Source organism: Sporothrix schenckii (genome assembly GCF_000961545.1).
Source record: "Sporothrix schenckii 1099-18 chromosome Unknown Cont41, whole genome shotgun sequence".
In the NCBI taxonomy this organism is placed as follows: Eukaryota; Fungi; Ascomycota; class Sordariomycetes; order Ophiostomatales; family Ophiostomataceae; genus Sporothrix; species Sporothrix schenckii.
Window position 1 is genome coordinate 2,645,408 of NW_015971142.1, and position 23,136 is coordinate 2,668,543.

Sequence of the window (23,136 nt, forward strand, 5' to 3'; positions counted from 1 at the left end):
GTGCTTTCCGTTGATCTGATCGGTTGGCTGCCGCCAATTGAGAGCATGCAGCATGTCGACGTACCGTAGAGATCGCAAGCTTTCTGACAAGGAATCTACAAAGGGACGTAGAGCACGATGCGAGACGGTCTAGGTGGTCGATACCACGGGTGAAAGCCGATCCACACTGGAGGATGCAAAAATGCGAGAAGTGCGGACGAATTTCTCCTTGGCTGCGTACGAATTGTCGCCAAATTTGTCTTTGGGCGTTTATGATCCGATTTCTACAGCCCTGTCATTTTTTGCTTCTCTGTCTTCCCTGCACGGAAGGCGGCCGTTGTTTCATACACTTGAAATTCAGGACCTGTCCGGCTGTCTGGAGCTTGGCCTTGGCCCCAACGACCCTTGCTACGTCTGTTCTTCGGGGCTGTCATTTCAAATGCCACGAGGAAAGGCAAAGCGTCCTGTGCACACCCTGTCCTCGGCGCCCAGGGCCCGCCTTTCGACTTGTAGACCACACCACCGGGATTCGCGGTTCAGCTGACCGGGGCTACGTGCGACTAACGTGGTGGCTGCCCAAGGGGAGAGTACAATGGTGCGACGACGAACGTGGCATGTCCGTGATGCCAGATGCTGGCCGCGGACGGTATTCAACACAGCCGGCACGTAAAAAGATTCAAATGTGGTACATACGTCGTCTGGTAGACGGCAATTTTAAATCGAGGATCCCAGCGCACAGTCCATTGTTGTTGAGATGAACACAAACGGCTCTTCACGATTTGTTCTGTGTTTCAGCCTTGCGAACAGCCGGCAGCACGCTCGTTTCAACAAAGACCGGCAGAGCAGCTGTGTCCACTGTCGTGTCCCGACCATGCACGTCGTATTTGTCATCGGTGAAACGAATGAGTGCCGACGGCAGCAGAGGTTATCATGGCCGGCGGCCGCCACAGCTGGCCATGTTCAACCTATGCTACGGCTTCTCACAGCAGCCAAATGCAAGACCCTTCCGTTTATCGGTATGCCTCGGCTTATGCAGCATTGTGACACTGGTCTACACGTCACGCATCCGGGGCTCGTGGCCTCGCTTGGTATAGTGTTCTTTCTTTTTTTTTTACTTTTTATTTATTTATTTCATTAACATTGGAGGTCTCTTCCTAGCCAATTGCATACAAAAGTCTCGGGATATAAAAGAAGAGATCGAGTCATTAGATGGCAATTATTTTTGGTTGAGAGCAAAAAGAAGCATCCAACTCTCCGCTTAAGCGGCCGAGGTCTTGTCCTTGGACAGCGGGGTGAAGCGCAGGTAGGGCTTGACGATGCGGACCTCGGGGAAGATGGCCTTGGCGTCCTCCGTCTTGATGCTGGGGTGGACAATGACGTCGTCGCCGGGGACCCAGTTGATGGGGGTGGTGACCTTGTTCTTGTCGCCGGTCTGCAGGGAGTCGACAATGCGCAGGACCTCAGCCGAGTTGCGGCCGGTGGAGGCCGGGTACGACAGGATGGTGCGGATGGTCTTCTTGGGGTCAATGACGAAGACGGAGCGGATGGTGAAGGCAATGCCCTTGGAGTCGACGTTGGTGGTGTCCTGGTAGTCGAGCATGTCGTACAGGTAGGCGACCTTGCGCTCCTTGTCGGCAATGATGGGGAAGGTGACGCTCGAGCCGGTGACCTCGGTGATGTCCTTGATCCAGCCCTCGTGCGAGCCCAGGGTGTTGGCGGACAGGCCAATCAGCTTAGTGCCGCGCTTGGTGAACTCAGGCTCGAGGCGAGCGAACTCGCCGAGCTCCGTCGTGCACACAGGCGTGTAGTCCTCGGGGTGCGAGAACAGGACGACCCAGTTGTCGCCAATGAACTCGTGGAAGTCGATGGGGCCGTTGGTGGTGTCAGCCTTGAAGTTGGGGGCGACGGTGCCCAGGCGGATCCTGTCAGGCGATGTTAGCATGTGGTCGTTGATGCCCTTGTCTTGGCCCTCGCCGTCAGCTGTCGCCATAAAACGAGCTCTGCTGTCTCGGCTTGCGACCTCGTCTCGGACATTTGTCAGCGAGCACGCTCTCCTGTCTGCTGTACTTACGGTGCGGGTCTCTCCTGAGCCATTGTGAAGGTGTGTGGTGGTGGTAGTTTGTGGGCAGAAGAGTGTGGGGAGAAGATATGGTTGAGGTAGGTGGAAAACGAAGTCAGTGGTACGACGGGGTGTAGATGGAAGAAAAAGAAGAAGAAGAGGGGAGAAAAGGAAGCTTTTAAACTTGCGAGCTGGCCAGGTGGCGCGCTTTCCACTTTAAATAGCTGAGCAAGAATGGTTTACTAACAAGGCCGGGAAGTAGCGAAGAAGGTAATGAGGGAGACCATCGAAACGGGGCGCCGGTTGGACCGTAGTCGGAAGTGCTATTTGTCTTTTTTCTCTGGTTGTTATGTCTGTATCTCTGCTGTACTTGCGACACCCCGTTGCCTCTACGGCTCTAGTACGCAAGTAGTTTCTTGCCAGAGAGTGGGCAGCGGGCCTGTCAAGCAACGAGGACGGCGCGAGACTGAAAAATCGGGATTTGACTAATGGATCACGCCTTCCCTCCTTGACGTGCGACGTTTTGTGATCATCGTTTGGCCGTTCTTGTGCAGTTCAACATTGGTGCTTGCTTGTGTCTTGCCTTTTTGGGCGTTCCTGGGTCGTCCTTGTGCCCCCGTCTTCATCCATTTTGGTCCTGCCTGTGCATGATTCGGTTGCTCCTTCCTGCTTCACAGCCGAGGAACGAGCGTCTTCTTTCCTATTGCAAGACAAACATTCGCACTTTTGTTTTGGTACAGCATCTTTGCACAGAAGGAACTCCCGGGCAACTACTCCTTCTTTCCCAATTTCCTCCCAGGCTGACGTTTGCTCGCCGATCCAAGAAGGAGCGTTGCTGCGCAGCCAGATGCCACTCGACTTACACGACGGAGCTTAGCTCCACGACGCCACATACTTCCTTTTCTATATCTGCGCGTGAAATTTCACGTTGTTTGTTCTGCGTGGTTCTCCGCTCTTCGTTCTTCACGGTTGCGCCATCTTGTTCCGGCGACACTGTTGAACCCCGCACTAGCCCCTCTTACGGCCTAGCAGTGTATCGCGCAATCGTTCAGCTCCATGATTGGCTGTCGACGTCTGCTCTGCTGGTGGCATGGGCAATTATGTCATTTGGGCAGCGGCTTTCCCAACCACGACTGGCCTGGGGGCGCCTGAGAGCTGCGGCCCAGACGACAGGGGAACGGAAACCGAGTCGAGCACGGCGACGGCATTCTCCTTTGCGCTCGTGGGCGCGGGTGTCGGGGCGGCTGCCAAGCGCAAAGTGGAGAAGGGGCCCAGCCGCAATTGCTCCCTTTGCAAGACATCACAATACTCTCGACACTCTGCCAGACGGCTCTTTGCTCCCTTTATGTCGTCCCTGTTTTTCACAGACCACGAACCACAAATGGCCTGCGGCCGGGTCGTTGCCTCGTGCCCCTCGTCAAAGTAAGATACGTACCATTCCTTACCTGACAGCTAACTAGGATGCTTGGAAATCACACGAAAAGGTAATGCCATTCGCTTCGTAGGAGTTCTCCAAAAACAAGAACGCCGACCCTGACTGTCGGCGAACTCTCTCACTGCCCCAAACAAGGCTGCAGGAGCGCGAGAGTCACAAAGTTAGGCCTCCCGTTCCACAACAGTCTCTTCGATGTTATCCTTCTCGATCAACCGAGTAGTATATGTAGACTGCCTGTATTTACTGTGCGGTACTCGCCGTGGAAAGGCTGTCAATGTCTGATCTGACTTGTATGGCCGCCAAGGCTGGCAGGATGCCACATGGAGAGTCTAGCAGGTGTACAAGGTACGGTGGTGGCACGACTGACTTGGCCGTATTAGGTATCGCCGAAATGCCGGTTCCTAGAATAGTTCCTGCTCACAGGTCATTGCAGGTCATTACAGTGCGGCAGAATTAACGAAATACCAATAAATAACTGCCAGTAGTAGACTGGCCAGTAACAAAATACTGGCATAAACATATATACATAAAGACTAATAGTGCATAAAATTGAGGAAAACAGAACTCTTAAACCTCCGGGCAGTCGGAGGGTAGGTGCACCGCAGCACAGCGCCGCTTCGCGCCACTTCGACACAACCACACACGATCTACAGCCTCACCTGGCCAGCCTCCAGGCTCTTCCAGTCACTACGGCCAAAGGGAACATACTTGCCGTTCTGCAGCCAGAACACTGCGTCGCCGGCGACCTTGTCTGGTTCCGCGCCCTGCTCGCGCAGCACGTGCTTCTGCTGCTTGTTCGTGCCCGTCGTGTGTGCGGACGAGTCCTCCACAATCCGCAAGAACAGCGGCTGGGCGTACCGCGGCAGACCCTTTTCGATGTGCGCCATCAGGCTCTGCAGAAACTCGGGCGTTGGCGGGCCGCGCAGCACGAGCGCGACGCAGCCGGCGCGGCCGTCGTGGCTGGGCACGGCAATGCCATACACATTGGCCTCGACGACATCCGGGTGCAGGCCCACGACGGCCGCGACCTCGGCGGTCGAGACGTTCTCCGACTTCCAGCGGAAGGTGTCGCCGATGCGGTCGTGGAAGTAGGTGCGGCCCTCGTCGTCGCGCACCATGACGTCGCCCGTGCGGAACCAGGCGTCGCCCTTGCGGAAGACGCTGCGCATAATCTTGGACTCCGTGGCCGCTTTGTTACCATAGTAGCCCTGGAACCGCTCTTCAATGTTCGTTTCCGGCAGCCGGAAGATGAGCTCGCCCGGCTCGCCGCGACTGCAGCGGCGGCAAAAGCCCGTTGCGGGGTCGCGAACGGGCGCTTCCGCGGCCCAATCCATGGAGACGAACGCCACGTTATTTCCTACAGCCAGCTCGTACAGCCACCCGTTGCGTCCCACGGCGCCCATGGTGAAGTCGTTGCGCGACAGGTTAAAGGTCGCGAAGGTGCCCTCGGTGGCGCCGTAGAACTCGGCGATCGCTTCGATGCCGAAGCGCGTCTTAAACCGGTTCCACACGTCCGGTCGCAGACCATTGCCGAGGGCCACACGCACGTTGTGCTTCGCGTCCAAGTTCTCCTGCGTTTCCGGGTCGATTTGCGGCGGGGCCGCCAGCAGGTACCGGCAGGTCTCGCCGACGTACTGGATAGCAGTCGCGTTGAACTTGCGCACGTCCTGCCAGAACGTCTTGTTCGAGAAACGCTGGCCAAGTGCCATGGTGGTTCCAGAGAAGAGAACGGGCCCGAGACAAAACAGACACGCAGAAGAGTGGTACAGCGGCATGCAGGTGTAGTAGATTTCGTCCTTCTTGATGCCTATCCAGCCGCGGGCAAAATTGCTCGTGGCAAACATCTTGGCCCACGAGACGACCGCGGCCTTGGGCAAGCCGGTGGTGCCAGACGTGAAGATGAGGATAGCAGTGTTTTCCTTCTTGTCGTCATAACGCACCTCGTCGGGGTAGCGCTTGGGCTCGGTGGCGTCGGCTTGGCCCTGCAGAAGCGCCGAAAAGACCTCGATGCGCACGTTGGGGAGTGCCTCGCGCAACTCGGGCGTCAGCGCTTCGACGACGTCCGGGTCGAACAGCATCAGCTTGGCCTTGGCCGTTTTGATGCAGTGGATCAAGGCCTGGTCCCGGAGGTTGTAGTTGATAAAGGCCGGCTTGGCGCCAATAGCCCAGAGACCAAACCACAAGAAGATGAACGTGTCCGAGTTCATGTAGTCTAGCGCGACCACGTCGTCCTTCTGGACGCCCATGGTCTGCTTCCACCAGTGGCCGTAGCGCAGCGCCTTGTCGTAGACCTCGGCGTACGTATACGACTTGTCGCCAAACAGAATGAACGGGTGGTTGGCCGTAGATGACGATTTCGCATTCTCCTCGAGCTTGTAAAAGATGTTCATCTTGCCACTCCGCCCGCGCAGTGCCATGGTGACGAGAGCAGGGACGACGGACGTTACGAGCATCCAATCATACCAGAAGGAGGACCGCGCATTGAGATAGGCCAGGCCGGCCGTAGCCGCCGGCAGTGACAGAGCTAGTGGGACTGTGAGGGAGAGAGCATGTGAGCCAGTGAGCCAGTGACGGGGAACACGGGACGGGTTGAGTATATACGGCATATTATGCGCGCCTCTTCTTGTCACGTACCTGGCATCTTGATAGCTTGTTTCTTGCGGCGTCTTGCGTATCTTGCTCAAGAAAGCGTTACTCGACTCGCAGCTCAAGAAGCTGTTCAGAAAGTCAATCGACAGCCGGGACGTGTGGGGGGGCAGGATACCGCTTGGCAGTAACCTTTGGCGTGCTCTTTAACGGTTGGGACGACGCCGCGGGACTGAGGAAGGCCTCGCAAGGGAAACGAACAGGTTCAAGAAGAAAAGAAACTCTAGGGGGGCCAAGGTGCGCCAGGCACTCTTTGTGTACACTTTTGTGGCACCTTCGACAAAAGATTGCTGTCGCAGCGGTTGCGGGAAGAAGGCGTGGTTCGTGAGTACGACGTAAATGCAGATCGGTGCAACAGTCTTGCAGCTCGAGGCTCAGGAACACTCAAGCGGCCGTTTTGTTTTTGTCCTGTTTTTTTTTTGACAGTTCTTTATTCCCTGGGAGCCCTGCTTGGTATCTTGTCGTGGTGGCGGGCAAACGACGGTGATTTCTCTCTGCGCCCGTGTCGTTATGCGCTGGCGTATATTCCGGCCAATGTTCACCGAGAAAATGGCCAGGTATGGTCGCACACAATGCCAGCTTGAGTTGCTTGCGGCGGAAACAGCCAAACATAAACTCTCGCGGTCGGACGAAGAAAACAATAACCGACATAAAACGCTGAAGAAGAAAAAGAAAAGAAACTGCTGAATAGGAAATGGAGTCGGACCAAGAGAGGGGTCTAGAGAGCAAAACGAAGACCAGTCGCGGGCAATATGAAGGAATCGAGAGGCTCTTCACAAGCCAAGGGGGTGGTTTGGGCGACTAGGGGCTGCTCGCAGCTGTTTCCGAGTCTGGCGTTGGGCCGTTTGGCGGGTTCTCGATGCTAGCACGGAGTAATCAGATGGGTTTGGATGTCTCGCACAGGCGCAGCCTCGGCATCTCCTGTGACATGGGGCCAGCCGATTGGGGCGGTGGCCCGTTTCCTTCCTTCTGATCGAATAGTGCGGGGAAGGTGTGAAGGTGCTAATAGGCCAGGAGGCCAGGTAGTGTTCGGTGGTCTACTTTGCAAGTTGTAGTCGCTGCATTTCCCTGTTGAGACGGAGAAGACGGCCGAGACGGCGCAATTCAAGGCTCTTAGCTGCTCTTTTTGTGTAGCCGAGTGGAGTTGTAGGTCGTGAAGAGTAAGGATCTCTTCAAAGATGCTTGAGCGAGCTCTAGAGGCTTGTAAAGACGGTGCAGTAATAGGGAAACGATGCTGGCAGACGTGGCGGAACAGGGGAGAAGAGGTGACGTCGAAAATAAAGTGGAAGCGCGCAAGTAACCAGCATTCTCACCGATGCAGCGGATGGGGAAACAACCCGTGCACGTACACTGAAAGACTACGTAAAAGAAAGAGGAAGCTGCGACTCACGGAGCTCCTAGCGGAGAACGCCCAACGCGCCTGCCTGCCATTACATGTGATATGCTCTTTCCAGTTTTGGATTAAGCTAATACCGATCGTTCCTTCCAGATTAAACCTTCCACGCAACTTCCATTACTCAGTACAGGCGGTGTGTTATTACTGGGGAATGCAGCGTCCCATGGCCTTGGCTTGGCGTGCTGTGTCGTAAGTAATTACTGCACTGTTAACAGCCTGCTCAGGGCTGACTAATACTGCGTCTTGCGCCTCAGGTGTATTCTTGTAGTTGTGATTAGCACCTTTTTGCGGCCAACATCTTATCGCTTATCGCTTATCGCTTTCGCGCTAGTCTCTTTTTAGAATGACGTGGTCCATAGCAGCTCCTTCCCCTGAGCGCAGTCGCGACGTGAACTGTTCTTTTTGGCGTCTTTGTGAATGAACGTCTGAACGTGGCGGCGTGGTTTGCTCAATAGACGAAAGCTGCCCACCACACCGCGCTCGCTCCAACGTGCATCGCACGACACGCCCTTCCGCCGTATACAGACACCGGTTTCCAGGTGCTCATACCGCTATGGCGCCTCGCAAGTCCGCCGTTGCTCGGGAGGCTGCGCCGGAAAGTGATGGCCTGACGACAGCAACATCAACATCAACAACTACAACCACAACTACGTCTACGTCTGCGTCAACATTGCCCTCAGCACCTTTTGACGGCACTGCCACGCCTTTGTCGCCGACAGGCCCCGCAGAAAAGAAGCAGCCTCCGCCAGAGAAGCCGAGCGACATTCGGAGGCGAGGTGCCGTGATCCTTTCCTTCTGGCTCATCGTGGCACTGCTTGGGCTACCAATATGGTGGTACACGACGACGATCTACCGGGCGAACCTGCCGCTCGACGACATGATGGAATGGGCCGACGGAAAGGTAGGACGCTGACTGTGCCAGCCCGTGGCTGTTCCTCCAAGACGACAAATTGCTGACAATTTTCGAATCCAGGCGTGCCGTCCCGTCTTCCCCCTTCGCATCTCGATCCAAGCCAGCTCCCTCCAAGAGGCCGAAGCGAACCATTTGCTGCGCCTGACGCAGCACGCGCTCGACGACCTCAACGACTTTTCGGGCCACCACCTGCGTCTGGAGCTGTCGCCGAACAGCCAGACGAGCGAGGGCGATGCCGACAGCAGCAGCTTGAGCAGCATCGGTAGTAGCACCAGCAGCGTCAGCAGCAGCGCTGGCAGCGCTGGCAGCAGTAACGGCAATGGTGGTAGTGCAGTCACAGTGTCGTCATCATGGTCGGCCAGCGGCGGCAACAGCAACGGCAGCGGCAGCGGCAGCTGCACGCCGCACGAGGGCGACGTGGCCCTGACGATCCGGCTGACGCCGGGCGACGCGTCGACGGCGTCCCTGCACCCGTCGCAGGCGATCCTCGACGTGACGTACCCGCCCAACTCGATCCCGTCGCTGAGCTCGTCGACGTCGGCGCTGGCCACGTTTGTGGCGACGCAGCTGCGGTCGACGTTTGCCGAGGAGCAGGCCGTGATTTCGTACCTGTTGTCGACGTCGTCGTCGTCGTCATCGTCGTCGTCGTCGTCGGCATCGCCGGCCGAGCTGCAGCGGCCGCCGCGCAGCCTGGCGCCAGAGGTGGCGGAGGCGCTGTCGCGGCGCACGATGCGGTCGCTCAAGTACGCGCCGACGTACCACCTGACGTTTTCGCTGTTTGCGGGTGGGGCGGCGCCGAGCAGCTGGGACATTGAGGCGGCGATTCGCGAGTACATGCAGCCGATCCTGGACGTGCTGCGGCCGATCCACAACTTCACCATAGACACGCAGGTGCAGCTGTACGCGGCGCCCGGTGTGCAGTCGCCGGTGCTGAGCAAGCAAGACCTGTCGTCGTTTATCAACGCGGCCGAGTGGCCGCTGTCGCCGTCGATTGGCGGCGCGCCGACGATCAACTTTATTGTGTTTGCAGGCAACCAGACGATCAACACGGCGGCGCCCGCCGAGACGCACCACCAAGACGGCGAAACGGACGACAGCGAGGCTGCCGCTGCCGCGGCTGATTCTGCTGCCACCGCAGGGACGACATCGCAGTCGTGGCTGATCCCGCAGTGGGGCGCTGTCTATCTGTTACCGGCCGGGCAGGACGGCAGCGCACACGTCTCCCGGGACGACCTGCGCGAGCCGACGCTCATGTTCACGTCGCACCTGCTGTCGCTTCTCGGCACGCCGCAGTCGGGCAGCCTGCCGCTGCGGCTGTCGACGCTGAGCCGCATCCGGTCGGCCGACCTGCTGCTGCGCGCGTCGTCGACGCTCGGCAGCCTGGCGCGCCTGTCGCTGGCGCTGCGCAACATTGCCATCCCGTCGAGCGTGGCCGAGGGCGTGGAGAGCACCATGTGGCACCTGCAGCAGGCGTGCAACGCGCTGGGCGGGCCGGAGGGCCTGGCGCACGCGCGCATTGCCGAGGCCGAGGCGGAGAAGGCGTTTTTCGAAAAGAGCATGGTGGGCCAGCTGTACTTCCCCGACGAGCACAAGGTGGCCGTCTACCTGCCGCTGCTGGGCCCCGTGGGCGTGCCGCTGGTGATGGGCCTGCTGAACGAGCTGCGCGCATGGCTGCGACGGCGCAAGGAACGGGCCGCGGCGGCCGAGAGCGAGAAAAAGAAGCAGTAGGGGCCGGCGTGCGAGGCGTGCCCCTCAACAACGATGCTTTTTATTACATGATACAAATGATGTTGGCGATTGTTCTATCTTGAATTTTTGTGTTTTTTGTCCGTTTTTCTGGCATTTAAATCATGTTCTTTCCTTTGTCGTATCCTAACATGTCCCATTTAGCGACTATTCGGCACCCGCCGTAAAATTAATTTCATTGATATTTGATCTTGGTCTTCTGGATGTCCGATCTCCGAGCGATTTCGACAGCCCGTCATATCCATCCCATCGTCTCAACATGATTCAGTCTTTGTTCAAGCGCACAACTCTGAACGATCAAGTGCGCTACCTTATCAGTGGTGGACTTATTCCGCGCCGCTATTCGGAACAATTGTGTCGTCCAAGCTAGGATCCAGGACCCGCAGTATGGCGCAATGCAAGTGCCGCGATTATTAGAGGTCTCGGGAGAACGTTGTACTTTGTACGGAGGAAGTGGGGATGGTTTGCTGGGGTAATCTGGACGCAAGCCGGACATGGATAAAGATAGGATGCTGGGGCTCACATCCGCGCAGAGCCTACGACGATCCGAGACCACGATCGTCGAGATTGGCGATCTGTGTACACAGTAGGAGGCTCAAAGACCGGCTATATGAGAGGGGTTTGAGCAAAAGTCCGGCACATGTACACGGCAGGTCTCCCGCCTACAAGAGTTTGTTACGAATTTCTCCAATTCGCCAAGCTCTTAAAGTCACGCTGTATTGCGCGAGTTTGACTCGAGCTTTGCATTCCACGACAAAACTACTCAACATGGCATCCGAACAAACAGCTACCAGGGTCGCCAAGGCCGACACTGCTGCCACCGACGAGCCGCTCGACCCTGCCAAGCACATTGAGGCACATATTCTGCCCCGGCTCGACAAGGATGTGGTCGACTACTACCTCCACGAGATTGTCGCGAAGGCGTCGACGCGGCCAGTCAGCATAGAGTACATCCGGTCGCACCCGGAGGAGTTCCGCAACCTGATTGCGATTGACACGGGCGACGGGTCGTTCCCGCGCGTCACGGACTACACATTGACGTCGGAAAAGGACGGCGCCACGTTCCCTGTGCGCGTGTACCACCCCGACCCGGCGGACCACGGCCCCGGGCCCTACCCGGTGCACCTCAATTTCCACGGCGGTGGGTTTGTGCTGGGAGACCTGCACACGGAGGCGCAGCTGTGTCTGAGCATGCGGGAGGCGGGCGTGGTGGTGGTGGACGTCAACTACCGGCACTGCCCGGAGACGCTCTTTGGCAAGGCCTTTGAAGACGCCTGGGCGGCGTTGCTGTGGGTGCGTTTTCCTCGTTCCCCCCTGCCTTTGTGGCCATTTACGTTATTACGCTCTTCTTCTGACCGTTCCCACCCACTCCTTGCATGACAGACCCGCGCATCGGCTTCGCTGCTCAACATCGATCCCGACTCGGTTTCGCTGGGCGGCATCTCAGCGGGCGCGCACATTTCCATTGTGATGCAGCTGCGGGCGCGCGACGCGGGCGTGCCGCTGCAGCTCGTGATGGCGACGGTGCCGGCGACGGCCGGCTGCCTCTTTTACCAGTTCTACACCGACGCCCGGCACGCGTCCTTCCACGAGTTTCACCGGTCGCCCATTCTGCCGTGGGCGCGCGTCCAGTACTTTGCCGACATGTGCCTCGAATCGGTGCCGGACGACGTGGCGGGCATTGCAGTGTCTGCAGACAAGGAGGACAAGAAGGACAAGGGCGCGATCCGCCAGAAGCGGAAAGACGCCATCTTCCGACTCTGGCCGCGGGCGTGGCTCGCCCCGCTGGACGCGACCCGCGCGCAGCTGCAGGGCTTGGCGCCCGCGTACATCCGCACGGGCGAATTGGACAGCCTGCGCGACGAGGGCGAGGCGTTTGGGCAGGCCGTGGTGGCGGCCGGCGGGCAGGTGACGTTCAAGCGATACCCCGGCGGCGTGCACACGTTCATGTACCTCGACTTCAACCGGCAGAAGCGGGCGTACGACATTGACTCGGTGGTGGCGCTGCGGCAGGCGCACGGGTTTGCGGCACTGCCGCCGGCCGAGGTGGAGGCGCGCGTGGACCGTGCGGCCGCGGCCACGAAAGCGAAGCGGGCAGTGGAAAAGGAGGCTCTGGCGAAGAAGAAGGCGGCGGCGGCGGCGGCGGCCGATGGTACGGTCGGCGACAATGCCTACGCGTAGGGCAGTCGAACTGGGCAGATGAGCATGAATACGTCACATTCTGAATGAAGCCAGCTGCCAGTGATTTATATAAATTAAATATTTTGAATCTCAAAGGGCGCAAGAGATGAATGCGAATCAATAGTGACCGAGGACGGTTGAGCTCTCTCGCGACAAGCCACTCTCCTATATAAGTTTGGCAACTAGCGCATTCTGCCATCCGAGTCGGCTCCATGGTCTAGTGGTACGATTCGTGCTTTGGGCTACTACGCAAGCAACTGCACGAGGTCCCGGGTTCGATCCCCGGTGGAGCCCTCCTTTTTGTGGGTTTTTTTTTTTGCCGCTTTTTTTCTTTTTTTTGTCATCTTTGTGTACTTTCCTTTACTTACTTACATTCACCAGTTAAGGTTATATTTTACCCTTTAGTTTACCTTTTAGGTTTTTCTTTATTTTGTTTCCGTCGTTCGTCGTCAAGAACGTGACGTCTGAAATTGAAATTCATATTTTGAATAAATAAAAGACAAGTCCTAAATGCAAATATGTCGTACCGTAAACGCCTTCCTCATAACAGTTCAGTCATAATCATAATGGTATCAATTCCTTTCCCTCGCCTTGCTACCCCACGTCGTTCTCCTCACATCAAGAGACGGGCAAAAACAACGGCCAGCAAGCTCACACCCAGGACAACCGTCACTGCACTCGTCGGTTGTTGCGTCGCAGCCGACGACGACCCGCTCACAAACTCGCCACCCGTCGGCGTCTCCTGACTGGATGTCGTCGTCGTTGTTGCGGGTGATGTTGTTGCAGCGACAGAGGTGGATGGTGGTGTGGCAGAACAGCCGGCGACTGTGCATTGGCAAAGGCCCGTGGTGGCTGCGAGGATGGTTGTGAAGGCGCCGGCGGTGCTCTCGCTCGTGCGGTCGCTTGTGTCGCTTGTGTCGCTTGTGTCGCTTGTGTCGCTTGTGTCGCTTGTGTCGCTTGTGTCGCTTGTGTCGCTTGTGTCGCTTGTGCTGCGACGCGAGCCGACCACCTCCCATCTCGTACGACAGCCCCGCCGGCGTGCACACCGTCCCCGGCGCCAGGGCCATAGAGTCGGACCACTGGCCCGAGGCGCATCGCTGCCAGCAGGTGGTGAGGCAGTTCCACTCGCCTTCGGCGGTGCAGACCGAGCCGGGCGCGCCGGGGGCGGTGCTGTTAGCACCGACACTGCGGACGGCGGCGAGCGGGTGGAGCGTATGGAGCGTGTGGAGTGTGTGGAGCGAAGAAAGTGGGCGGCGCATCTTCAAATCGTCGCCAAAGGCAATGTGCGACGGATCCGACTGCGCTGTGACCGGCACGGCCTGCAAGAGGCACAGCAGGCCGAGAGCATACCGCCAGAGGGCCATGATGAGGCGACTGTGCTGCGTTCTGCCTCTATTTTTGCGTGAATTTTGTTGTCAATAAAAAGAGTGTCAAAGTGAGTGTTTCCTTCGAACGGCGTGACAATGAGAGCTCACTGTTTTACTGTTTATGGTCATGCGCCGGCGACGGGGATGCGGAGTAAGTCACCAGCACCGTCTTTTGCTTAGTGGGGTGTAAGTGGCGGCGAGTTGATTGGTGGAGAGGGGGGGGGGTGGTTTGGCGGTGAGAGGTTAGGCACAACACGAGAAGACTCAAGAGAGGGGATAGACAAAAAGAGACAGAAAGAAAAAGAGACGATGAGGGAGTCAAGATCGAGGAGAGACGAGAAGGAGAAAAGAGAAGGATAGTTTTATTGCGCTCTCGTCATGACGAGAGGAGAGGGTAATTTGTTTGCTTCCTTGGCGGCAGCGCTTACAGCACCGACGGCCGCTATTGTGCACTGTAGACGAATGGGCCACAGGCCGGCAACCACTGACACACAGGCCTCGCCATGCTGTGTGTGTGCTTGTGCCAGTACCAACAGGCCTTTCAAGTAACACAATCTCCTCTGTCTTTATTCACGGTTTCTATTCAGTTCCCATCTTCCACGTCGCTCGTCCTCTTCCACGTCGCTCTTTTCCTTCAATAGACGCTGTCGCTCTCTCCGTGCTGTCTCAGCTTCGTTGGACATGGCCGGGGTGGTCGTGGATTGTATTGATTGGGCGTCATTGTTCGAACTGAGAAAATCCGTTTTCAGTAATAATCTTTTAGTCATACTGTAACACCGTTTGACACCCAACCCTGTCCCAACCGTCAAACGGTCCAAATGACGCGCGCGTAACGTAAATAGATGGAACTGGCCTACAGCGTTGGGCCAGCATCAACCCAATTTGCTCCGCGGAGTAATTAATGGTTTCGGAACATCTCTTGCTTGCCCCGGAATTACCCCACAACACGCCATTGGCCTGCCTGGCCACTCTTGTCATCGCAAGTCGTCCGAAGGTTACTTACTCCGTACTTTCGATATCCACTGAACTCGAGGTAGGGAAGGCAGCCCCAACGAGGATTTGCGGAGTAATTAGTTCTGCTGTTCTAGCTGAGGGTGTGAATCTGTATGTCAACGAGTCTAACCCCCTCTTCTCTTCTAGTGGACATCACTAGACCGAGGCAGCCCGTGACTTCACTGGACACTTAAAAGCTTCCACGTTCGCACACTCTCTGCGTTACCACTCCATGGTCCACAACCTGAATCGTAACTGAACGACACAAGTCTACGTCTTCACGGCCTCACGTCTTCACGGCTACACGTCTTCACGGCTTCACGGCTTCACGGCTTCACGGCTTCACGTCTTCACGTCTTCACGTCTTCACGTCTTTACGTCCATTCGTCACGACTGCACGTCTGCACGTCTGCACGTCTTCACCTCTCACGTTCACCATGTTTGATACGGTCGTCTACAACGTGTCCACCCTCTGGGCCCGGACTCTCGCCACCTACGGCGCGCGCCGCGTCGAGCTTGTCGGCCTGGTGGTTGTCCAGTTCCTGTCGTTCTGGGTCACGTCTGCCATCTACACGGCCCTCCCGTGGCTCGCGCCCGCCTTCTCCGAGCGCCACAAGATCCAGCCCGCGCCCAAGCAGCCGACCGCCGCCGACATTCGGCACTGCGCCTACGTCGTCCTGCAGAACAATGTCTTCTCCTTTGCCCTCAGCGCCGGCCTCTCCCTGCTGGCGGGCGACCCCGCCGACCACGCCAGCAAGCTCCTGGGCCTGCGCATCGAGGCCCCGCTGCCGTCGCTCGCCGAGTTTGCGCGCGACATGCTCGTGTCCACCGTCCTGCGCGAGATCCTCTTCTACTACGCCCACCGCCTGCTGCACCAGCCGCGCTTCTACCGCGCCATCCACAAGCAGCACCACAAGTTCATCGCGCCCGTCGCCCTCGCCGCCCAGTACGCCCACCCCGCCGAGCACCTCGTCGCCAACATGCTGCCCATCGGCCTGCCCCCGCTCCTCCTGCACGCGCACGTCCTCACCTACTGGGCCTTTGTCGCCTTCATGCTGGTCGAGACCGCCACCGTCCACAGCGGCTACGACTTCTTTGACGGCGCCGCCAAGATGCACGACGCCCACCACGAAAAGTTCAATCTCAACTACGGCTCCCTCGGCGTCATGGACTGGCTGCATGGCACCGACGGTCTGAAGAAGGCCAAGAAGGGGGAGTAGCTATCGGGGAGGAGAGAGGGGGGGGGGCAATACAAATCAAAAGAGAGAAAGGTAGTGGGTTTTCCACGACTGGATACACGAACGGCACGAATGGCGTTTTTGATTGGATGCATTGATATATTGGATGCCGATTAAATGATCGACCGACATCTGGTTATTGTATTTCTGTTGGTGTTTGTGTCTGCATTTATGTTTGTATTTATGTTGTATATAATCCCAGTAAAAAGACATTGAACCTCTACAATCTACACGGTTTTGTACTGCGATCTTCGTTGTGCGGTTTGGAGGTGCGTCTCCAGTCGCATAGTATGGGGTCGTGGCATTATTGGGCCGAAAAGTCGACGAAATTACGCCTAAAATGCGGCCACAGTAATTCGTAGACGGCCCTTTTCGACGCACATCCCATCTCACGCAACACCCTTTTCACCACACAACAATGGACCCTGCCGCCACCCTCACGCACGTCCGTGCCCACTGGGCCGGCATCCTGCCCAGCTCCCCCGTCTACAGCCTCTTCTTCGCCGGCATTCGCATCGTCGACGCCCGCCGTGAAGACGTCGGCAGCGACTCGTCGAGCGGCGGCCGCATCCTCGCCCACCTCCCCGTCGGCGGAATCCATGTTAACTCCAAGAACATCCTGCACGGCGCCGTGTCGGCCGCCCTCGTCGACTGGGCCGGCGGCATGGCCATTGCGGCGGCGACGGGGCGCAGCCAGACGGGCGTGAGCGTCGACATTCACATTAGCTATGTGGCGGCGGCGCGGGAGGGCGACGAGCTGGAGATTGAGGCGTGGGTGCAGCGTGTGGGCGGGACGCTGGCCTACACGTCGGTCGAGATTCGGCGTCGAAAGTTGCCGCCGTTGCCGTCCAACGGCGACGACAGCCACGACGGCGACGATCACCGCGCCGACGGCAGCCAAGACGGCGGCGATCACAAGAAGGTCGACCCCTACGCCGTCGCAAAGACACGAGGCCCTGTGGTCGCCCGGGGCAGCCACACCAAGTATGTCGCCTATGGAGAACCAAGGAAAGTCCCGCCGGCAGCAGAGACCAAGCCCGAGGCAGCAAAGGCAGTAGAGGCGGCAGAGACTGAGGAGCACCGATCAAGGAAAGGGACATAAGAAACGGCTGCGATGTTCGGCGCGCCCGATGAGTGGCGGCATTCCGGTTTGTAGACTCAATAGGCAATCCAAATATACGACAATGACATCTTCTACGAGAACATATTCAGCTTGCGTGGCTGAATGTTGGCGTTTCTTTTGATTTCGAGTTTGGAGTCGTATTGAATGTTCTGTTGGTAGACTTGCCTGCCCGACTCCGATGCTGACATAATACACCAACGGAACGCATCCAGGCACCACTGAACAGCATTAAAAAACAGGGCTCAGCACACCCGTAGTCAGGGCCACGCAACGCTGTCGCAGCCGAAACACCATCGAGCTCCGACCTGTACCTTTGCCTAATACAGATGCGGATAATCGCGTCCCGCAGATTCCGTCACGTCTGCCTTTCCTCTTCCGACGACTTTCCACTCCCCACGTCAACGTCCGGCTTTCATCGTTCCACCGACAATCGACAAATTGATCAATCTTTGACTGGCTATCCACGCCATCCTCTGACAACCACATCCACATCCACATCCACATCATGGACTACGTGGAGCAGCGCATGGCCCAAGAGGCTCAAAAGGCCGACGTCGCCTCTGCCGTGTAAGCATCGGACACTGATGAGGCGGCAGACTGGAAGCAGAACCGAGACGACAGAGCTAACAGACGCCCAGGGCCACCCTCGTCACCCCCCTCAACGCCCTCCTCGCCGCCATCGTCCTCTACACCCTCTACAGCATTCTCCGCCCGACGCAGCCGCCGTCGTTCCCCAAAGACCCGCCGGCCACCGTCTTCCGCACCTACACGCCCCATACCCTCCGGCCCTTTGACGGCCAGGACGGTCGCCCCGTGTTTTTGGCCGTCCGTGGCCGCGTCTTTGACGTCTCGTCTGGCCGCAACTTTTATGGCCCTGGCGGCCCCTACGAGAACTTTGCCGGCCGCGATGCGAGCCGCGGCCTGGCGTCGCACTCGTTTGACGAGTCCATGCTGACCAAGGACCTCGACGGGCCGCTAGACCCGCTGGACGACCTGACGGCCGAGCAGCTGGATGCCCTGCAGGGCTGGGAGGAGCGCTTTGACGGCAAGTACCTGGTCGTGGGCCGGCTGGTGTCGGTGGCCGACTTTGCGACGGAGAAGAAAGAGAACAAGTGAAGGGCGTAGGGGCGTTGGTAGACAGGAAACGAGGAGGATAAATGGGTTCTCTGGGACAAGCTTGACTGGCCAAATACGTTTTGCATTTAAATCTAGCGAAACCTTTAAGAAACATTCCTATGTAAGGGCTTTCCCAGCCAATGACACGTCTACATATCTACACCTACTCTCACCTACCTAGACCATGTACACCCGCAGCATGCCGTTGCACATGTCCACCGCAAACCGCAGTCCCGCCACCGCCACCGTCCGCTCCTGGACGTGCCGCAGCTCCGCAAACGGCTTCGCCTGGAACCGAACAGAGTCGGCCGGCGGCGTGGTCGAGGGTGTGTCCCAGAGCGTCGTGAGGGGCGTGACGGGAGACATGACGGCCACAGGGGCAAGCGACGTGGCCTTGGCAGCCAAAGACGATGACGACGATGACGACAATGACGATAATGATGGCAAGGACGGCAAGGACGGCAAGGACGGCAAAGGCGGCAACGACCGCAAAGACAGGGGCGGGTTGCACGTACCGTGTGCGCAAAACTGACGCTCCGTACAGGCCAGCGGCAGCGCCACAATTGGACACCACTGGCTGTCCAGTGCCTCCGCCGGCGTCGATGTCGCTGTCGACAGACACGTCGACCAGAACCGCGACCGGCCCAGCGTCGCCCGCTTGCCTTCGAGCAGCGTGTCCAGGGCCGCTTGAAAAGTCGACAGCGAAGCCGTCGCCCAGGCCGGGTCGAGCACATAGTCGGAGGAGGGTGTGGCTGTGGATTTGGCTTTGGGTGCTGGTCTCAGAGTGGTCACCTTGACCGTCTTGGCCGTCTTGGCCTTTTTGCTCACCGCTGTGGCCACGCTCTCGCCGTCGCTGTCCATGTCCTCGGCATATCGCTTGCCCTTGCCCTTGGCCGCACGGGCCGGCTGAACCCGCGTCGGAGGCGCCATCGAGGCCCAGCGCGGTGTTTTCTTTGGCTTGACCAAGTGTTCCGGTGGCTGCTCGTCTTGTTGTGTGCCCAGCTTTTCCTTCTGGTCCAGGAACCACGCCACTGACCGGTGCCAGAAATCCTTGTCACAGTAGACCGCTCCGCGGGCAATGCTGCATGCTGTCGACGATGGCTTGGGAGGCGGACCCATCGGGAAGCGTGAGTAGTTGACTGTTGAGATGACTGAATGCATCGTGGGTTAGTTTCTGTGTGAGGACAAAGTGTGAGGAAAAACAAAGTAAAGTAAAAAAGCAAAAATGAACCGTGATTATCAAAAGAGTGGAAGGCAACTCCAGGTTGCGTGAAAATAACAGTAATAGACGCCAAAAAGATGAAGAAACGATAAGAAATACGATTGTAGTACAACTGGCCGTGTTTATTTTCATGGGTATCGGCGTTCTTTTAAATGATGCCATGGCGAGCGGTTCGTTGATTCCGTGCACGAGATTTGATGTTCAAAGAACAGGCCCCTTCTGCTACAAAGGTCTTTTGTTTACGATGTCTTTGTGTCTTTTTGTCTTTCTGTTTTCTTTGGCCCTTGATTGTCCCTATCTGCTTTCACTGCCCTTTAGTTCTATATGGTCAGCCCTTGTCAAGTAAACAATAGCCCAGGCCCTGAAAGAAGAAAAAAATGAGTGCAATCGATGAACGAAGTCTATCCTGAGCACCGCCATAAATAATGAGAAATGAAAGCACAACGTCGTGAAATATTCACGGAGGTTAATGAACCGCTACCTTAGGAGTGCCATAAGCTATGAGAGAGAGAATGTCAGTTCTGCCACGCTTTGTGCACTCCTTCACACTTCAATTTTCTTTGTCCATGCGACCGGGCACCTTTTGTTTTGTAGCCCCTTTAACCCTTTGTTGTTGGCCCCTTCCCCTTGTAGTTTGCCTATCCCTTTGCAGTCATGACCTAAAAACACTGTTATCTTCGACTCGTGACACGCTCAGACGGATTTGGAAATTTGAAGCTGTGTCTGATCACGATATTTAAGCAGCTCTACGTCGCATTCTACGCATCCGCGTCAACCACGAAACCAGCAGTTTACCGTACGAATATTTTCAGAAGCACAATCTAGACATAAAGTAAAGACTTTCGCGCCATGAACGTTTCCAATCAACCCAAGTCATCGTCCAGGGTCGAGGTCTCGCTCGCGAAGAGAAGCCAGGTGAAGGAGACCCAAGTCTCCAAGATGGACAACAAAGACGCCAAAAAACAAAAGGACAAAAAGAAGAAGAAAGACAAGACGATGAAAGTGCACTTCAAGCCCCGGCTACCCCAATACAAGCCTCGACAAGAACTGCGCGCTCTTCTCGGCCAACGACTCCCTTTGCTGCCCCGAGACTGTTACGGTCCGCCGCCGACTGCGCCTGTTGGTCTTCGCCGCTCAGAGCGAATCAAGGCGAAGAGACTAGCGATGATTGCTGCTCTATTTGCCTTGCTCGATGTTGTGTGTAAGGGCGACCCGAAGTCCGTGCAAGGGTGAAGAAGATGCTGCCAAAGATAGAAAATAAGAGGATCAACAAGGTAGAACCAACACGGCACTTTCCGCGACTCGAAACACGTGCACTTGCTCTATTTCTGTGGTTGGGATGTAATGAGCGTGTTGCTGTCATCCTCCCTTGCATTCTACGGGAAGGAGCGATGGACGACGTAATTTGTGCTTGCTTCTGCTCAGCCGCATAAATACTGGCCACACAGGAACGGGGTCGCCCCTTCCGCATTTGTGAGTTACGCATTGCTTCCCCATTTGCACTTGCTTACCTTAATATATAACCGGAACACTCCATTCATCTTGGGAAGTTGCAGACTGGACGGACCTTCCATTCGAGTCAATCTCGTCAATCCCCCTTTTTCGACTCGAATGACTTGTGTCCCGCATCATCACCATTATCGCGACGACCACCTTCGCCACAATGTCTCTGCGGCGCCTCTGTCTTCTAACGGCTGCTTCCACAGTCGCCGGCCAGCAGACTGGCAACCACCCGGACTGGCCGCGATGGTGCGGCAAAGTGTATGAGTCGGGGTAAGTCCAGTCGTTTACCTTTTGCCTCATAAGAGTTCATAAAACTCCAGGTCGACTAACACCATCGCAGATATCCAAGCTTCAATCCTGGTGGCCAGACAGTCGAGCCGCCACGGAGTCCGGACGGGCCCTTCCTCTACGTCCAGGTGACACCACGGTACAGCCTCTACCTGGACAGCGAGGCCCAAGGTGAATTCGTTGTGCGGACCACGCTGTCACCGTACTTTGGTCTGGAGCTGCCGTCTGCACCGTCGTCCGATGGCACCGGCGTCGATGCGAACCGGTTCCTCAATTTCACCATCTCGCTCGATAGCCAAGAAGACAGCGACAGCGACACCACAGGCACCAACAACATCAAAGCCAGCAACGTCCTCGTGCGCGGCGCAGTCCGTTTCAACTTTAGCGGTGTTACCACGCATGACACAATCGTGCCCTTCAACCTGACGGCAGCCTCCGCGTCCCTGGGCGGTGGTCCACTCAACACGAGCTTCGCACCTCAAAATGTGACCCTCACGGGCTGGGTGGCCAGTCCGGACGGCAGCTCCAACGTAACCTACGTCGCCAAGAGCAGCAACCTTTTCTACCTGCCGGACAACGCTACGGGGAGCGTCAGTCGCCTCGACAATGCGTATGGCGGGTTCATGTTCCGTGGCGCCCGCGGACAAAGCACTAGTAACACCAGTGACAGTGCCGGGTTCCGTCCTTACTTTCCCTATGGGTACTACGCCTCCTACGACGGCTTCCTCGTGGGTGCCACCGACAATGCCTCGGCCGCAGCCACTATTGACCCCTATGCCGCCTTTGGCCTTAACGCCATGACGCCCTTGACGCAGTATCCCCAGTCTGCTGCTGCGTTTGCTTACATGGCCGACCACACCGGTCTCGGTATCCAGTTCGATCTCCGCGAAGGCTACACCAACCAGTCCTGGGTGGCCGAACAAGTCACGGCCGCCCGCGACAATGCCGCTCTCTTCTCGTACTGGAGCGCCGACGAGCCTGACGGGCACCAAGACCCATTCCAGGCCCCTGTGCAAGCCCGCGATAGCATCCGCCGTCTCGACCCCTACCACCCGGTGGCTGTGGTGCTCAACTGCCAGAATTACTACTTTGCCGAGTACGCTGCCGGCGCCGACGTGCTCATGGAGGACGTCTACCCCATTGGCATCAACACGACCGGCGTTAGCAAATGGGGCACCGTGTGCAACTCGACGCTGGGCGACTGTGGGTGTGACAACTGCCGGGGCGGCGACTACGGCATCCGCGACGTGGCCGACCGGCTGGACGACCTGGCACGGTACGAGGCGTGGAGCGGACCGCAACAGGGCTCACCGTGGCCCAAGACCAAGATCCACAACCCCCAGAGCTTCCACGGCGAGAGCTACTGGGCACGCGACCCGACGCCGGCCGAAGCGTGGGCCATGAGCCTTGTGGCGGTGAACCACGGCGCGCAGGGCTTGATTGCATGGGTGTACCCGGTGCAGGCCAACACAACGGCCGGCAGCAGCGACTTGCCTGCTGCCCACGGCACGCTGGCGCAGGTCCTTACGCGGTCGCCCGTTGTGGACTTTATCGTCGGCAACGCACGGCCGACGCGTCTCCCAACTGCCACCGACCACCCCAACGTGGATGTTGCTTGCTGGCGCCGCGGCGACCATTTTCTCGTGTCCGTGGTCAACGCCGGGTACGAAGACTACGGGGCGGCCCCGGCCAACAACAGCAGCACGCCGCCTCTTACTATCCCCATTCCTCCGACTTTGTGGCCCGCCGCCAATCGGTCCTACACGCACATTGAGGCCGTCGCGTGGGGCGGCGACCAGCTGGAATGGTCATTTGCGGGCAACAACTTGTCGACGCAACACATCCCGGCGCTCTCCACGGGACTCATCGTGTTGTCCGTCTAACAGATGACATTGGATTGCAAAGTAGGAAGAAAGCTGTAGCAAGCAATA

General features: G+C 57.5%; 11 protein-coding genes and 1 non-coding gene across 12 annotated transcripts; 8 read left to right on the forward strand and 4 right to left on the reverse strand.

The window, feature by feature from the left end:
* Positions 1-1,237: 1,237 nt before the first annotated feature.
* On the reverse strand, positions 1,238-2,073 carry SPSK_10791 (mitochondrial peroxiredoxin PRX1; the record flags this gene model as incomplete). Its single annotated transcript, XM_016737065.1, has 2 exons — positions 1,238-1,901; positions 2,051-2,073. 2 exons carry the CDS (start codon positions 2,071-2,073, stop codon positions 1,238-1,240), a joined length of 687 nt encoding a protein of 228 aa, XP_016591192.1.
* Positions 2,074-4,120: 2,047 nt separating this feature from the next.
* Positions 4,121-6,079, reverse strand: SPSK_07233 (long-chain fatty acid transporter; the record flags this gene model as incomplete). The annotated part of the gene is made up of 1 exon (XM_016733897.1): positions 4,121-6,079. One exon carries the CDS (start codon positions 6,077-6,079, stop codon positions 4,121-4,123), a length of 1,959 nt encoding a protein of 652 aa, XP_016591193.1.
* A 1,989-nt stretch (positions 6,080-8,068) lies between these two features.
* SPSK_07181 (phosphatidylinositol glycan, class S) lies at positions 8,069-10,156 on the forward strand (the record flags this gene model as incomplete). Its single annotated transcript, XM_016733848.1, has 2 exons — positions 8,069-8,416; positions 8,489-10,156. The coding sequence occupies 2 exons, from the start codon at positions 8,069-8,071 to the stop codon at positions 10,154-10,156; spliced, it is 2,016 nt and encodes a 671-aa protein (XP_016591194.1).
* Positions 10,157-10,942: 786 nt separating this feature from the next.
* Positions 10,943-12,355, forward strand: SPSK_07520 (esterase; the record flags this gene model as incomplete). Its single annotated transcript, XM_016734181.1, has 2 exons — positions 10,943-11,467; positions 11,558-12,355. The coding sequence occupies 2 exons, from the start codon at positions 10,943-10,945 to the stop codon at positions 12,353-12,355; spliced, it is 1,323 nt and encodes a 440-aa protein (XP_016591195.1).
* Positions 12,356-12,561: 206 nt separating this feature from the next.
* Positions 12,562-12,649, forward strand: SPSK_11214. The gene has a single exon. It is a non-coding gene; the product is annotated as a tRNA-Pro (tRNA).
* Positions 12,650-12,927: 278 nt separating this feature from the next.
* Positions 12,928-13,719, reverse strand: SPSK_07901 (uncharacterized protein; the record flags this gene model as incomplete). Its single annotated transcript, XM_016734554.1, has 1 exon — positions 12,928-13,719. One exon carries the CDS (start codon positions 13,717-13,719, stop codon positions 12,928-12,930), a length of 792 nt encoding a protein of 263 aa, XP_016591196.1.
* A 1,433-nt stretch (positions 13,720-15,152) lies between these two features.
* SPSK_07903 (methylsterol monooxygenase) lies at positions 15,153-15,935 on the forward strand (the record flags this gene model as incomplete). Its single annotated transcript, XM_016734556.1, has 1 exon — positions 15,153-15,935. The coding sequence occupies one exon, from the start codon at positions 15,153-15,155 to the stop codon at positions 15,933-15,935; it is 783 nt and encodes a 260-aa protein (XP_016591197.1).
* A 436-nt stretch (positions 15,936-16,371) lies between these two features.
* On the forward strand, positions 16,372-17,055 carry SPSK_07967 (thioesterase family protein; the record flags this gene model as incomplete). The annotated part of the gene is made up of 1 exon (XM_016734619.1): positions 16,372-17,055. One exon carries the CDS (start codon positions 16,372-16,374, stop codon positions 17,053-17,055), a length of 684 nt encoding a protein of 227 aa, XP_016591198.1.
* A 526-nt stretch (positions 17,056-17,581) lies between these two features.
* On the forward strand, positions 17,582-18,192 carry SPSK_08008 (uncharacterized protein; the record flags this gene model as incomplete). Its single annotated transcript, XM_016734660.1, has 2 exons — positions 17,582-17,643; positions 17,715-18,192. 2 exons carry the CDS (start codon positions 17,582-17,584, stop codon positions 18,190-18,192), a joined length of 540 nt encoding a protein of 179 aa, XP_016591199.1.
* A 177-nt stretch (positions 18,193-18,369) lies between these two features.
* On the reverse strand, positions 18,370-19,353 carry SPSK_07777 (uncharacterized protein; the record flags this gene model as incomplete). The annotated part of the gene is made up of 1 exon (XM_016734433.1): positions 18,370-19,353. The coding sequence occupies one exon, from the start codon at positions 19,351-19,353 to the stop codon at positions 18,370-18,372; it is 984 nt and encodes a 327-aa protein (XP_016591200.1).
* Positions 19,354-20,263: 910 nt separating this feature from the next.
* Positions 20,264-20,647, forward strand: SPSK_08123 (uncharacterized protein; the record flags this gene model as incomplete). Its single annotated transcript, XM_016734766.1, has 1 exon — positions 20,264-20,647. The coding sequence occupies one exon, from the start codon at positions 20,264-20,266 to the stop codon at positions 20,645-20,647; it is 384 nt and encodes a 127-aa protein (XP_016591201.1).
* A 430-nt stretch (positions 20,648-21,077) lies between these two features.
* Positions 21,078-23,088, forward strand: SPSK_07209 (uncharacterized protein; the record flags this gene model as incomplete). The annotated part of the gene is made up of 2 exons (XM_016733873.1): positions 21,078-21,187; positions 21,258-23,088. The coding sequence occupies 2 exons, from the start codon at positions 21,078-21,080 to the stop codon at positions 23,086-23,088; spliced, it is 1,941 nt and encodes a 646-aa protein (XP_016591202.1).
* Between the last annotated feature and the right edge of the window lie 48 nt (positions 23,089-23,136).